The sequence below is a fragment of the Euprymna scolopes genome, chromosome 11 (genome assembly GCF_053919585.1).
Source record: "Euprymna scolopes isolate OS-2025 chromosome 11, ASM5391958v1, whole genome shotgun sequence".
In the NCBI taxonomy this organism is placed as follows: Eukaryota; Metazoa; Mollusca; class Cephalopoda; order Sepiida; family Sepiolidae; genus Euprymna; species Euprymna scolopes.
The window spans coordinates 62,109,290-62,126,964 of NC_136492.1; the positions used below are offsets into that span (position 1 = coordinate 62,109,290).

Consider the following 17,675-nt stretch of genomic DNA (forward strand, 5'->3'; position numbering starts at 1 on the left):
GCGGGGAGGGGCTATACGCTATCCTTAAACCTCCCCCCATGGGTGGGTTCCTAACTGAAGGGCGTCCGATCCTCCACCCACCTACGGGCAAGAAGGGGGAGCTGGTCACCATCCCCCCACCAAAAGGGGAAGCCTTGCATTTTCTCACCCGAAAGGGGGGAGCTTCGCAGTTTCTCTCCCCAAAGAAGGGAGCCAGTGTCTCCCCCAAGGGTGGGGGGCGAAGAGGCCAGGAGGAGGAGACTTTATTCTTTGGGGTGGGGTTGGGGATTATCTCTCCCTGAAGGGGGGAGGCCGGACCCAAGCATGTAAATCCAGAGGAGTGACTTTTTTTGTTACCCCTCGCAGTGGGAAGGGGGCCGATCACCCAGGCAACGCCGAGTAACCCCTGCTAGTATTATATTTATATTATATATTATATATATATAATATATTGTATATATTATATATATATTATATTGTGTATATGATATATATGTATATTATATACATTATATATTATATAATGTATATTATATATATATTATATATATTATATATATATATATTATATAATATATATTATGTATTATATATATATTATATAATATATATTATGTATTATATATATATTATATAATATATATTATGTATTATATATATATTATATAATATATATTATGTATTATATATATATTATATAATATATACTATGTATTATATATATTATATAATGTATATTATATATATTATATATATATTATATAATCTATATTATATATATTATATATAATATATATTATATATATTATATATATATATATTATATAATGTATAATATATATATTATATATATTATATATATATATTATATAATGTATATTATATATATTATATATATTATATATATATATATTATAATATATATTATGTATTATATATATATTATATAATATATATTATGTATTATATATATTATATAATGTATATTATATATATTATATATATTATATAATCTATATTATATATATTATATATATTATATAATGTATATTATATATATTATATATATTATATAATGTATATTATATATATTATATATATTATATAATGTATATTATATAATGTATATTATATAATGTATATTATATATATTATATAATGTATATTATATATATTATATATATTATATAATGTATATTATATAATGTATATTATATAATGTATATTATATATATTATATAATGTATATTATATATATTATATAATGTATATTATATATATTATATAATGTATATTATATATTATATAATGTATATTATGTATATTATATATATTATATAATGTATATTATATATATTATATATATTATATAATGTATATTATATTATATTATATAATGTATATTATATATATTATATTATATAATGTATATTATATATATTATATTATATAATGTATATTATATATATTATATTATATAATGTATATTATATATATTATAATATATAATGTATATTATATATATTATATTATATAATGTATATTATATATATTATAATATATAATGTATATTATATATATTATAATATAACATGTATATTATATATATTATATTATATAATGTATATTATATATATTATATTATATAATGTATATTATATATATTATATTATATAATGTATATTATATATATTATATTATATAATGTATATTATATATATTATATTATATAATGTATATTATATATATTATGTTATATAATGTATATTATATATATTATATTATATAATGTATATTATATATATTATATATATCATAAAATGTATATTATATATATTATATATATTATATAATGTATATTATATATATTATATATATTATATAATGTATATTATATATATTATATATATTATATAATGTATATTATATATATTATATATTATATAATGTATATTATATATATTATATATATTATATAATGTATATTATATATATTATATATATTATATAATGTATATTATATATATTATATATATTATATAATGTATATTATATATATTATATATATTATATAATGTATATTATATATATTATATATATATTATATAATGTATATTATATATATTATATATATTATATAATGTATATTATATATATTATATATATTATATAATGTATATTATATATATTATATATATTATATAATGTATATTATATATATTATATATTATATAATGTATATTATATATATTATATATATTATATAATGTATATTATATATATTATATATATTATATAATGTATATTATATATATTATATATATTATATAATGTATATTATATATATTATATATATTATATAATGTATATTATATATATTATATATATTATATAATGTATATTATATATATTATATATATTATATAATGTATATTATACATATTATATATATTATATAATGTATATTATATATATTATATATTATATAATGTATATTATATATATTATATATATTATATAATGTATATCATATATATTATATATATTATATAATGTATATTATAGATATATATATATTATATAATGTATATTATATATATTATATATATTATATAATGTATATTATATATATTATATATATTATATAATGTATATTATATATATTATATATATTATATAATGTATATTATATATATTATATATATTATATAATGTATATTATATATATTATATAATGTATATTATATATATTATATATATTATATAATGTATATTATATATATTATATATATTATATAATGTATATTATATATATTATATATATTATATAATGTATATTATATATATTATATATATTATATAATGTATATTATATATATTATATATATATTATATAATGTATATTATATATATTATATATATTATATAATGTATATTATATATATTATATATTATATAATGTATATTATATATATTATATATATTATATTATATATATTATATATTATATAATGTATATTATATATATTATATATTATATGATGTATATTATATATATTATATATATTATATAATGTATATTATATATATTATATATATTATATAATGTATATAATGTATATTATATATATTATATATATTATATAATGTATATTATATATATTATATATTATATGATGTATATTATATATATTATATATATTATATAATGTATATTATATATATTATATATATTATATAATGTATATAATGTATATTATATATATTATATATATTATATAATGTATATTATATATATTATATATATTATATAATGTATATTATATATATTATATATATTATATAATGTATATTATATATATTATATACATTATATAATGTATATTATATATATTATATATATTATATATTATATAATGTATATTATATATATTATATATTATATAATGTATATTATATATATTATATATTATATAATGTATATTATATATATTATATATATTATATAATGTATAATCTATATATTATATATATTATATATTATATAATGTATATTATATATATTATATATTATATAATGTATATTATATATATTATATATGATATAATGTATATTATATATTATATAATGTATATTATATATATTATATATTATATAATGTATATTATATATATTATATATATTATATAATGTATATTATATAATGTATATTATATATTTTATATATATTATATAATGTATATTATATAATGTATATTATATATATTATATATATTATATAATGTATATTATATAATGTATATTATATATATTATATATATTATATAATGTATATTATATATATTATATATATTATATAATGTATATTATATATATTATATATATTATATAATATATATTATATATATTATATAATGTATATTATATATTATATATATTATATAATGTATATTATATATTATATAATGTATATTATATATATTATATATTATATAATGTATATTATATATATTATATATATTCTATAATGTATATTATATATATTATATTATATAATGTATATTATATATATTATATTATATAATGTATATTATATATATTATATTATATAAAGTATATTTTATATATTATATTATATAATGTATATTATATATATTATATTATATAATGTATATTATATATATTATATTATATAATGTATATTATATATATTATATTATATAATGTATATTATATATATTATATTATATAATGTATATTATATATATTATATTATATAATGTATATTATATATATTATATTATATAATGTATATTATATATATTATATTATATAATGTATATTATATATTATATTATATAATGTATATTATATATATTATATCATATAATGTATATTATATATATTATATATATCATATAATGTATATTATATATATTATATATATCATATAATGTATATTATATATATTATATATATCATATAATGTATATTATATATATTATATATATTATATAATGTATATTATATATATTATATATATTATATAATGTATATTATATATATTATATATATTATATAATGTATATTATATATATTATATATATTATATAATGTATATTATATATATTATATATTATATAATGTATATTATATATATTATATATTATATAATGTATATTATATATATTATATATTATATAATGTATATTATATATATTATATATTATATAATGTATATTATATATATTATATATTATATAATGTATATTATATATATTATATATTATATAATGTATATTATATATATTATATATTATATAATGTATATTATATATATTATATATATTATATAATGTATATTATATATATTATATATATTATATAATGTATATTATATATATTATATATATTATATAATGTATATTATATATATTAGATATATTATATAATGTATATTATATATATTATATATATTATATAATGTATATTATATATATTATATATATTATATAATGTATATTATATATATTATATAATGTATATTATATATATTATATATATTATATATTATATAATGTATATTATATATATTATATATTATATAATGTATATTATATATATTATATATTATATAATGTATATTATATATATTATATATTATATATATAATATATATTATATTATATATATTATATATTATATAATGTATATTATATATATTATATATTATATAATGTATATTATATATTATATAATGTATATTATATATATTATATATATTATATAATGTATATTATATATATTATATATATTATATAATGTATATTATATATATTATATATATTATATAATGTATATTATATATATTATATATATTATATAATGTATATTATATATATTATATATATTATATAATGTATATTATATATATTATATATATTATATAATGTATATTATATATATTATATATATTATATAATGTATATAATGTATATTATATATATTATATATATTATATAATGTATATAATGTATATTATATATTATATATATTATATAATGTATATTATATATATTATATATATTATATAATGTATATTATATATATTGTATATATTATATAATGTATATTATATATTTTATATATATTATATATTATATAATGTATATTATATATATTATATAATGTATATTATATATATTATATAATGTATATTATATATATTATATAATGTATATTATATATATTATATAATGTATATTATATATATTATATAATGTATATTATATATATTATATAATGTATATTATATATTATATAATGTATATTATATATATCATATAATGTATATTATATATATTATATAATGTATATTATATATATTATATAATGTATATTATATATATTATATAATGTATATTATATATTATATAATGTATATTATATATATTATATAATGTATATTATATATATTATATAATGTATATTATATATATTATATAATGTATATTATATATATTATATAATGTATATTATATATATTATATATATTATATAATGTATATTATATATATTATATATATTATATAATGTATAATATATATATTATATATATATTATATAATGTATATTATATATATTATATATATATTATATAATGTATATTATATATATTATATATATATTATATAATGTATATTATATATATTATAAAATGTATATTATATATATTATATATATATTATATAATGTATATTATATATATTATATATATATTATATAATGTATATTATATATATTATATATATATTATATAATGTATATTATATATATTATATATATATTATATAATGTATATTATATATATTATATATATATTATATAATGTATATTATATATATTATATATATATTATATAATGTATATTATATATATTATGAATATATTATATATATTATATATATATATTATATAATGTATATTATATATATTATATATATATTATATAATGTATATTATATATATTATATAATGTATATTATATATATTATATAATGTATATTATATATATATTATATAATGTATATTATATATATTATATAATGTATATTATATATATTATATAATGTATATTATATACATTATATAATGTATATTATATATTATATAATGTATATTATATATATTATATAATGTATATTATATATATTATATAATGTATATTATATATATTATATAATGTATATTATATATATTATATAATGTATATTATATATATATTATATAATGTATATTATATATATTATATAATGTATATTATATATATATTATATAATGTATATTATATATATTATATAATGTATATTATATATATATTATATAATGTATATTATATATATTATATAATGTATATTATATATATATTATATAATGTATATTATATATATTATATAATGTATATTATATATATATTATATAATGTATATTATATATATTATATAATGTATATTATATATATATTATATAATGTATATTATATATATATTATATAATGTATATTATATATATATTATATAATGTATATTATATATATATTATATAATGTATATTATATATATATTATATAATGTATATTATATATATTATATAATGTATATTATATATATTATATAATGTATATTATATATATTATATAATGTATATTATATATATTATATAATGTATATTATATATATTATATAATGTATATTATATATATTATATAATGTATATTATATATATTATATAATGTATATTATATATTATATAATGTATATTATATATATTATATAATGTATATTATATATATTATATAATGTATATTATATATTATATAATGTATGTTTTATATATTATATAATGTATGTTGTATATATTATACAATGTATATTATATATATTATATAATGTATATTATATATATTATATATATATATTATATAATGTATATTATATATATTATATATATATATTATATAATGTATATTATATATATTATATATATATATTATATAATGTATATTATATATATTATATATATATATTATATAATGTATATTATATATATTATATATATATATATTATATAATGTATATTATATATATTATATATATATATATATTATATAATGTTTATTATATATATTATATATATATATATATTATATAATCTATATTATATATATATTATATCATGTATATTATATATATATTATATAATGTATATTGTATATATTATATATATATATTATATAATGTATATTATATATATTATATATATATATTATAATGTTTATTATATATATTATATAATGTATATTATATATATTATATATATATATTATATAATGTAAATTATATATATTATATATATATATTATATAATGTAAATTATATATATTATATATATATATTATATAATGTAAATTATATATATTATATATATATATTATATAATGTATATTATATATATTATATATATATTATATAATGTATATTATATATATTATATATATATATTATATAATGTATATTATATATATTATATATATATTATATAATGTATATTATATATATATTATATATATATATATTATATAATGTATATTATATATATTATATATATATATTATATAATGTATATTATATATATTATATATATATTATATAATGTATATTATATATATTATATATATATTATATAATGTATATTATATATATTATATATATATATTATATAATGTATATTATATATATTATATATATATATTATATAATGTATAATATATATATTATATATATATTATATAATGTATATTATATATATTATATATATATATTATATAATGTATATTATATATATTATATATATATTATATAATGTATATTATATATATTATATATATATTATATAATGTATATTATATATATTATATATATATTATATAATGTATATTATATATATATTATATATATATTATATAATGTATATTATATATATATTATATAATGTATATTATATATATATTATATAATGTATATTATATATATTATATATATATTATATAATGTATATTATATATATTATATATATATTATATAATGTATATTATATATATTATATATATATTATATAATGTATATTATATATATTATATATATATTATATAATGTATATTATATATATTATATATATATTATATAATGTATATTATATATATTATATATATATTATATAATGTATATTATATATATTATATATATATTATATAATGTATATTATATATATTATATATATATTATATAATGTATATTATATATATTATATATATATTATATAATGTATATTATATATATTATATATATATTATATAATGTATATTATATATATTATATATATATTATATAATGTATATTATATATATTATATATATATTATATAATGTATATTATATATATTATATATATTATATATACATTATATAATGTATATTATATATATTATATATATATGTCTTATATAATGTATATTATATATATTATATATATATTGTATATTGTATATTATAATTATATTATATAATGTATATTATATATATATTATATATATCATATAATGTATATTATATATATATTATATATATCATATAATGTATATTATATATATTATATATATATTATATGTATATTATGTATATTATATCTATTATATTATGTATATTATATATATTATATCTATTATATTATGTATATTTTATTATATTATATATATTATATTATGTATATTATATATATTATATATATCATATTATGTATAATCTATATATTATATATATATTATATTATATTATGTGTATTATATATATTATATATATATTTTATTATATTATATATAATATATATATTATATTATGTATATTATATAAATTATATATATATTGTATATAATGTATATAATATATATATTATATATGTAATATATTATATATATATTATATATATAATATATTTTTTAGTATATATATGATATATTATATATATATTTATATATATTCATATTATATATATATTATATATGTAATATATTATATATATATTATATATATATTATATATATATTATATATATAATATATTATATATTATGTATATGATATATATATATTTACATATAGTCATATTATATATTTATATTATATATATATTTATATTATATATTATATATATTATATGTATATATATTATAAATTTATATATTATACATCTTTTATATATATTATTTATATTTCATATATATTATATATCTGTTATATACATTATTTATATTTTATATATAATGTTTATATTTTATAAATATTATATATCTTTTAGATATATTATTTATATTTTATAAATATTATATATCTTTTAGATATATTATTTATATTTTGTATATATTATATATCTTTTATATTTATTATTGATATGTTATATATATTATATATATTTTTTATCTATCAGATATATCATATATCTTTTATATATATTATATTTATTTTATATATATCATATATATATTTGATATATATTATATTTTATATATATCAGAGATATCAAACATATTTTAGATATATCATATATATGTTTTGTATATTATATATGTATTTTATATGTATCCGATATATGATATATATTTTATATATATTATATTATATATATTTTATATATATAAGATATATCATATATATATGACATATATTATATATTTTCTATATGTTATATATGTTATATATATTTTATATATATCATATATATTTTATATATATCATATATATTTTTTATATATCATATATATTTTTTATATATCATATATATTTTTTATATATCATATATATTTAATATATATCACATATATTTTATATATATCACATATATTTAATATATATCACATATATTTTATATATATCACATATATTTTATATATATCACTTATATATTTTATATATATCACATATATTTTATATATATCACATATATTTTATATATATCACATATATTTTATATATATCACATATATTTTATATATATCACATATATTTTATATATATCACATATATTTTCTATATATCACATATGTTTTATATATAACACATATATTTTATATATGTCATATATATTTTATATATGTCATATATATTTTATATATATTATATAAATTTTATATATATTGTATATACATTATATATATTGTATATATATTATATATATTATATATAATTTATATTATGTATAGTATATATATTATATATACATTATATATATTATATATATATTATATATATTATATCTTATATGTATATTATATTTATATTTTATCTTGTATATATATTATATATGTATTATATCTTGTATATGTATTATATATATATTATATCTTGTATATGTATTATATATATATTATATCTTATATATATTGTACATATATTATATTGTATATATATTATATTATATATATAGTATATTATATATATAGTATATTATATATATATTATATTATATATATATTATATATTATATATATATATTATATATATATTATATTATATTATATATATATTATATATTATATATATTATATATTATATATATATTATATTATATATATGGTTTATATTATATATGTTATATATATTATATATATATTATATATTATATATTGTATTATATATATATTTTATATTATATATATTATATATAATGTATATATATTATATATATATTGTATATCTATATCTATATATATATATATTATATATATATTGTATATATATATTATATATATATTGTATATATTATATATATATTTATTATATATATATATTATATGTATATTTTATATATACATTGTATATATATTATATATTTTATATTATATATATTATATTTTTTATATATATATTTTATATATTATATATATATTATATATATTTTATATATATTATATATATATTATATATATTATATATATATTATATATATTATATATATATTATATATTATATATATATTATATATATTATATATATTATACATATTATATATATATTATATATTATGTAGATTATATATATATTATATATATTATATATTATATATATAGTATATATATTAATATTTTATATATATTATATATATATAATATATTATATATATTATATATATTATATATATTACATATATATATTATATATATATTATGTATATATTATATATATATTATGTATTTAATATATATATATTTTATATATTATATATATATTATGTATATATTATATATATATTATGTATATAATATATATATATTTTATATATTATATATATATTATGTATATATTATATATATATTATGTATATAATATATATTTTATATATTATATATATATTATATTATATATTATACATATATATTATATTATGTAGGTCATATATATATTATATATTTTATATATATTGTATATGTATATTAAGTATATATTTTATATATATATATATTTCATATATATATTATATATATATCATATATATATATAAAATAGTTATATTTTACCGTCATTGGATTATGTACCGTTCACCAGACTATCCATTTATCTTAAATCATCTTTTTCTTCACCATATTTCCTTTGCTTCACTTTTTGTGAGGAAGTAAGTTCTTTGACTTACTTGCAGGTTCATCAAATACTTTTGTATGCAAAATCTGATCCCGCATTTTGCTAATTCTTACCCTCTGATGAGAAGGAAAGTATTTCTTCGAAACTCCACGGATTAAAGACTACCCACTTTTCAAGTGTTTTCTTTTCTGAAAACTCCGCGGAGTAAAGCCTATCCACTTATCAATTTGTTCCTTGTCAGAATAAATATGTTGTTCTCTTTTTCAAAATGTTTTTTAACAGGTTTTATTAACTGTTTGCTCATATATATATATATATATATATATATATATATATATATATATATATATATATATATATATATACATAGCATATGAATATGTATGATCTTATATATATAAAGTATATGAATATTTTTGATCTTTTTGATATATATATACACATAGCATATGAATATTTTTGTATCGTGTAATTTATATTGGTGCCAGTCAAGAATACCTCTTTGACGATCTGTCCGAGAGAGAATAGGACAATGTGATTTTTTTCTTGCTTTGTCAGTCTGGGGTATAATCCTGAGTAGTTCTAGGAGGTCCAGCCTCATAAGCTTTACTGTTTCTCATTAAGTAGAGATTACTTTGAGTGAGGAATGCTGACTGGTATGTTCAGGCATTTTTTTGCAGAGCCAAAGTGCGCTGCCTCTTTGGAATTAGTATGCTATCTACACCTTCCGGCCTTGTGCCACATCCACCGTCAGTGGGAATGAGGTAGATATTTGTGGTAGCATTAATTTGTATAAAGCTAAGGTCATTCGATATAAATATAGTTCAGTTGAATGAAAACGAAAACTTTCGTATTTATTCACTTGGAGAGATATATTTAGTATTGAAAGTTTCATCCATACCAAGAGATAGTACTTCAGGGTTGGATCAAATGTAAAAAGTTGCGAAATATTGGGTTCAGGAATCACGTATCAAAAAATGTTTAACTTGTTTGCAAGAATTCCCAAATGTAACAACGAATAGCATTCTCACGGACTGTTGCAATCTTTAGAAATTTCTAATTTCCACCAGAAACGAGGACAAAATTTTAATAATCAGTAATCTACACTGAGCAAATGACTCCCTTCCAGTAGTAGGGATAAAACAAAACCAAGAGAAATGCTTTGAAATAGTCAGTTCTTTACAAATCTAATGACACCCGGTTATCGTCCGATTACAAACAACCCCATGACATGCAAGCCACTTGAATTATTTTACTCACAATTAATAGCAGGTGTGATATCATCAGTTTTCTGTTTGACGTTGGAACCCATTCTATCTTAAAACTGCATACTAATGTTCACCTATCTTTATAATAATTATGTTGTTTGATAGCCAGAGGTTGGAGTTTCTTGTGTACTTCATTTTCGCCGGGCAACGCCCGTGCAAATATCATACTAGTTTTAACTCCAACATAATGAAGTAAATCGTCGTTTTTGCTGTTAATGTATTTCGTGCGCGAATTTTAATACGGCGATATGATCGTGAAACATCACTATGTTAAATACCGCCATTGGATTTCTTGGAAAAGTGAATGACACCATTAAGGAATGGAAAATTTTCAATACTTACGAAGTTAGTAACGGAAAAAATATAAACAACCAAGCAGCACTAAGCAGAGGGTTACGTTAGAGTTAAAAAATGAAATCATTAAAAGAAATACATTGAAAATGTCCATAAAAGGAAAGAATGTGACTTTTAAATCGTAAACTGCTTCAGACATTTCTATGAATGATTAGAGATTCTCGGTCAGTGCGCAAAATTGATTTTGTAAATTCTGACATCCTCTGGCTTTCAATTTAGGGGGCCCCTTTTTAGGTTTCCTCTTTCTATGCTTCCCCTTTTTTGGGAGGGGAATTTTGGGGAGAGCCAGATCTATGGAAACCTTTTAAAGGAAAACCGTTTTTAGGTAATTCTCAAATGTGAGAGAGCTAGAGAAGCGTTATATGATAATCGCAACTAAAATAACGAATTCAAAAGTATAAATAAAAAGAGATTTTTATATGCGTTTAAAGTAGAAATTCACGTAAATAGGAAAACAATGTTTCTTCATATTTTGAGAAGTAGTTGCAGAAGAAGAGGATTCATTAGCTGACATATCGAGAAAGCCTGAGTCAATAAGGGCCTTGAATTATCCAGAAATTCTCAGAAATCGTAATAAAAACTTCATAACTCAATTACAAAAATACATTTGATTAAACATTATTAATAAGAGTCCATGTTCATTTGTTTTCATTGTAGAAAGTTCAGTGAGAAATCTTATGAATATTAAAATTAATACGTTTATGCATTTGTTTTGAATAAGCAGACGACAGTGTGAAATATTTTATGCGTTGTGTGATTATGTTTGCGTTAGTGTTTAGGTTCATATGCTTATGCCTGTTTCTGTGCGTGTGAGTTAAAAAATGTATTATTTTAGCTTTCTCATTAAAGTAAAAATCTGAATTTTTAGGCATGATGTTTATTTCTTTCCCAACGTGAGACTAGGGTCGAAAAGTACGATTGAAAAGTTAGAGCTTCGAGTAGGAACACTCTGTCCCGCAAAAAGGTCCTGGACAAGCCCGCTGGTATTCCCCGGTAGGGACACTTCAGCCGATTAGCAATAAACTAACCTCTTCTCAAAGAGAGATGGTGAAGCCTGGGAGGGTGGACCTCTTAAAACTGCACGGAACCAACTTTCTATAGCAATGAACAGGGAGAAGATCTTTACAGAAATAGTCTAAACTCTGTTGATCTTCGATCAAAACGGCAAAAGCTACCAAATTCAGAGAAAATCACCCTCCCAAAAAGGGGGAAAGGAAAAAAGTGGAAGCAACTGGCACTGACGGTATTCCAATTACAGTGCTGAAAAAATCTTCAACCAGAACTAGCTCCCATATTTACAAACTGTTTAAGCGTTGTTATAAGAATTGCTTCCCAACACCCTGGAAAACCTCATCGGTATTCCCCGTATCAAAGAATTCAGGTAATCATTTATCTCCCTCTCAGTACAGACAAATAAGTCTCCTGTGCGTCATGAGTAAGTTGCTGGAATCCGTGTTAAACAGAAATAGTCAACCACCTCATCAAAAATAACCTCCTTAGTGGCATGCAATATGGTTTCCGTTCTGCTAGATCTACAGCAGATGTGCTAACAATTATATCTCATAGGATTAGCGAATCTCTCAACAGAGGCTTTCTTTCTAGGGCAATTAACATGTCAAAAACTTTTGATAGGGAATTGCATAAACTCCACAAGTTCTCCAGCTATAGTATAACTGGAAATGTCTTCTCCATTATTAAATAATTTCTCTCTGATAGGTTCATAAGACTAGTGATTAATGGGCAGAAATCAGATCATAGTATTAATGCTGGAGTCCCTTAGGGGCCCATCCTGGGACCAATCTGCTTCCTGATCTACATCAATGATCTCCCGAACCACATCTTAAGATTATTCGTAGATATTTATGCTTACGACGCTACCATATATGGCAACACTTCAAAGGCCGCAAATGATCAACTTCTCTCTGATTCTCGCTCCTCTTCTCTTGAGCACATGGTACAATGGGGACATAGGTGGCTGGTTAATTTTAATACATCTAAAAACCAAGCTTCTATCTTTATATCATCATCATCAACCCTTTGATCCCCGTCTGGCATCAACTTAAATGAATAGCTCTCGTCTTGGGGAGGCCTTATGTTTTGACAAGTTTCTGGGTCTGCCCTTTACTCCTGATCTGAACTGGAACACGTACATCAAATCCGTTGTCAAGGTTGCTGGAAAAATGATGGGATCATTCTATCGCTAAAGTAGATATCTCGCTGGTGATGCAATATAATATGCTGTATAAGAACCCGGTATGTCCAAGGATAGAGCACTGTTGCCACATCTGAGCAGGAGCTGCTAGAAAGGTCTTATCCTGCATTGACAGAGTTACAAAATAGACTTCGTGGTCTATTGGGGGATGCCCTTTTCCCTTCCCTACGACCTCTTTCCCACAAAAGATACTTTGCGAGCCTTTCTCTGCTTTATTGTTATTTCATGGCAAGTTCTCGTCTGAGCTTCAATCTATGGTCTCCCTTCGCCAAACTTTTACGAAAAATACTCGTCTATTTAAAAGCACTATTAATGATTTCCACCACTATTTGTTCGTGCCTAGACCTAAACGTAGATTCCATGAACCAAGCTTATTTTTTAAAACTGCATACTTGTTGAACTCTCTTCCGTTTCTCTGCTTTCCAGCTTACACTATGGTCGTCTTCATGTCCACCGTAAACAACTTCTTTATAAGCCGTCCCCTTAAATAATCCAATTTGCCAAATTTTCACTACTAACGATTACTACGATATTGTCCCATTGACTACTGTACACTCATTAACCCTTATCCTCGAGAGGTATCCAAGCCTTGATAAGTGATGGCTCATTTGTTAAAAAAAATGCATCTAATTAGCCTAAAATGTTTTTATTTGTTTTTCTATATCAGGCAAGTGTATGCGTCTAGGTACCTGCGTTTTTAGGCATTTTCATTTTGAACTTCATTGCTCACTACGCCCATTAATTGCAAAAATTTTACTTGAGAAGACATTTTAGTTGTTTTGGTATAGGATTTGGTTTTAAATTACATCTTGGACGTAAAGAGAAACAAAAAAGACACTATAAATATAGTATAAATGAACAAGATGTGTATTTTGTTCATTATTCAACATCAGTTTTTGTGTTCTCTCTCTCTCTCTTTCAGGCCGGCTTCTCCTTGCTTGCCGTGTTTTTACCAAGATGACCATCAACACGAGGGGCTTGCTGCAGTTCCTATGTTTCGCTTCGTTTCTTGTCTACATCACTGCTGACAACGAATCGGACACAAACGGTGAGTCGCATTCTTTGTTCTCTGTTTTATCGCAGTAAAACAACGACGAACCTGTAAATAATAGATACGAAACCATTTCTAAATACTAGGTGCTGTAAGTTCAGCGATTGTATAACCATTTTCTCTCACGACTTTCCAGGAATGCGTTTATTTGATTCTTCATCTTGTTATTGGTTAAATAGTAAGTTAGACTAGGTTTTAAAGTCTAGGTAGGGCAATTCGTCTTGGAAAAAGGGAAAATTACGAAATATTTCGACAAATGAAATAATTTTCTCATCTCTAAAATGCAATTAAATTTTCACATTGTCTTCGTAAGGATTATTTTAAGAAGTTATTAATAGGGATATGACTACAGCATATTGTTTTCATTGTTTTGACTCTCAAGTATATATGCGGCACAGTTAGACACAGTTAACCGAGAACCACATTACTCTATACAAAAGCATTTAAGATATCAACTGATACGTACTGGAGAGTCAAAACAATGAGCTAGCCCAAGTTATTAAAGTTCGAATCCTGACCTTACTTATAAGGTTGTGTAATCCCGAAAGGAAAACTGATGGGGCTCCTTTTCAACAACAGCGCAATTCACACAAAAACATTTTTTCAGCTCTGGCGATTTCTCTC

At 15.5% G+C, this 17,675-nt stretch overlaps 1 protein-coding gene across 5 annotated transcripts in view; it reads left to right on the forward strand.

Annotated features, from left to right (window-relative positions):
* The window catches only part of LOC145287879 (uncharacterized), a 426,488-nt gene that overhangs the window by 393,197 nt on the left and 15,616 nt on the right, over positions 1–17,675 (forward strand). For all 5 annotated transcript variants that reach the window (XM_080135790.1, XM_080135787.1, XM_080135788.1 and 2 more), the window contains one exon: positions 16,923–17,048. In XM_080135790.1, the coding sequence (XP_079991916.1) occupies positions 16,923–17,048 (126 nt within the window). The remainder of the gene's footprint in view (positions 1–16,922; positions 17,049–17,675) is intronic.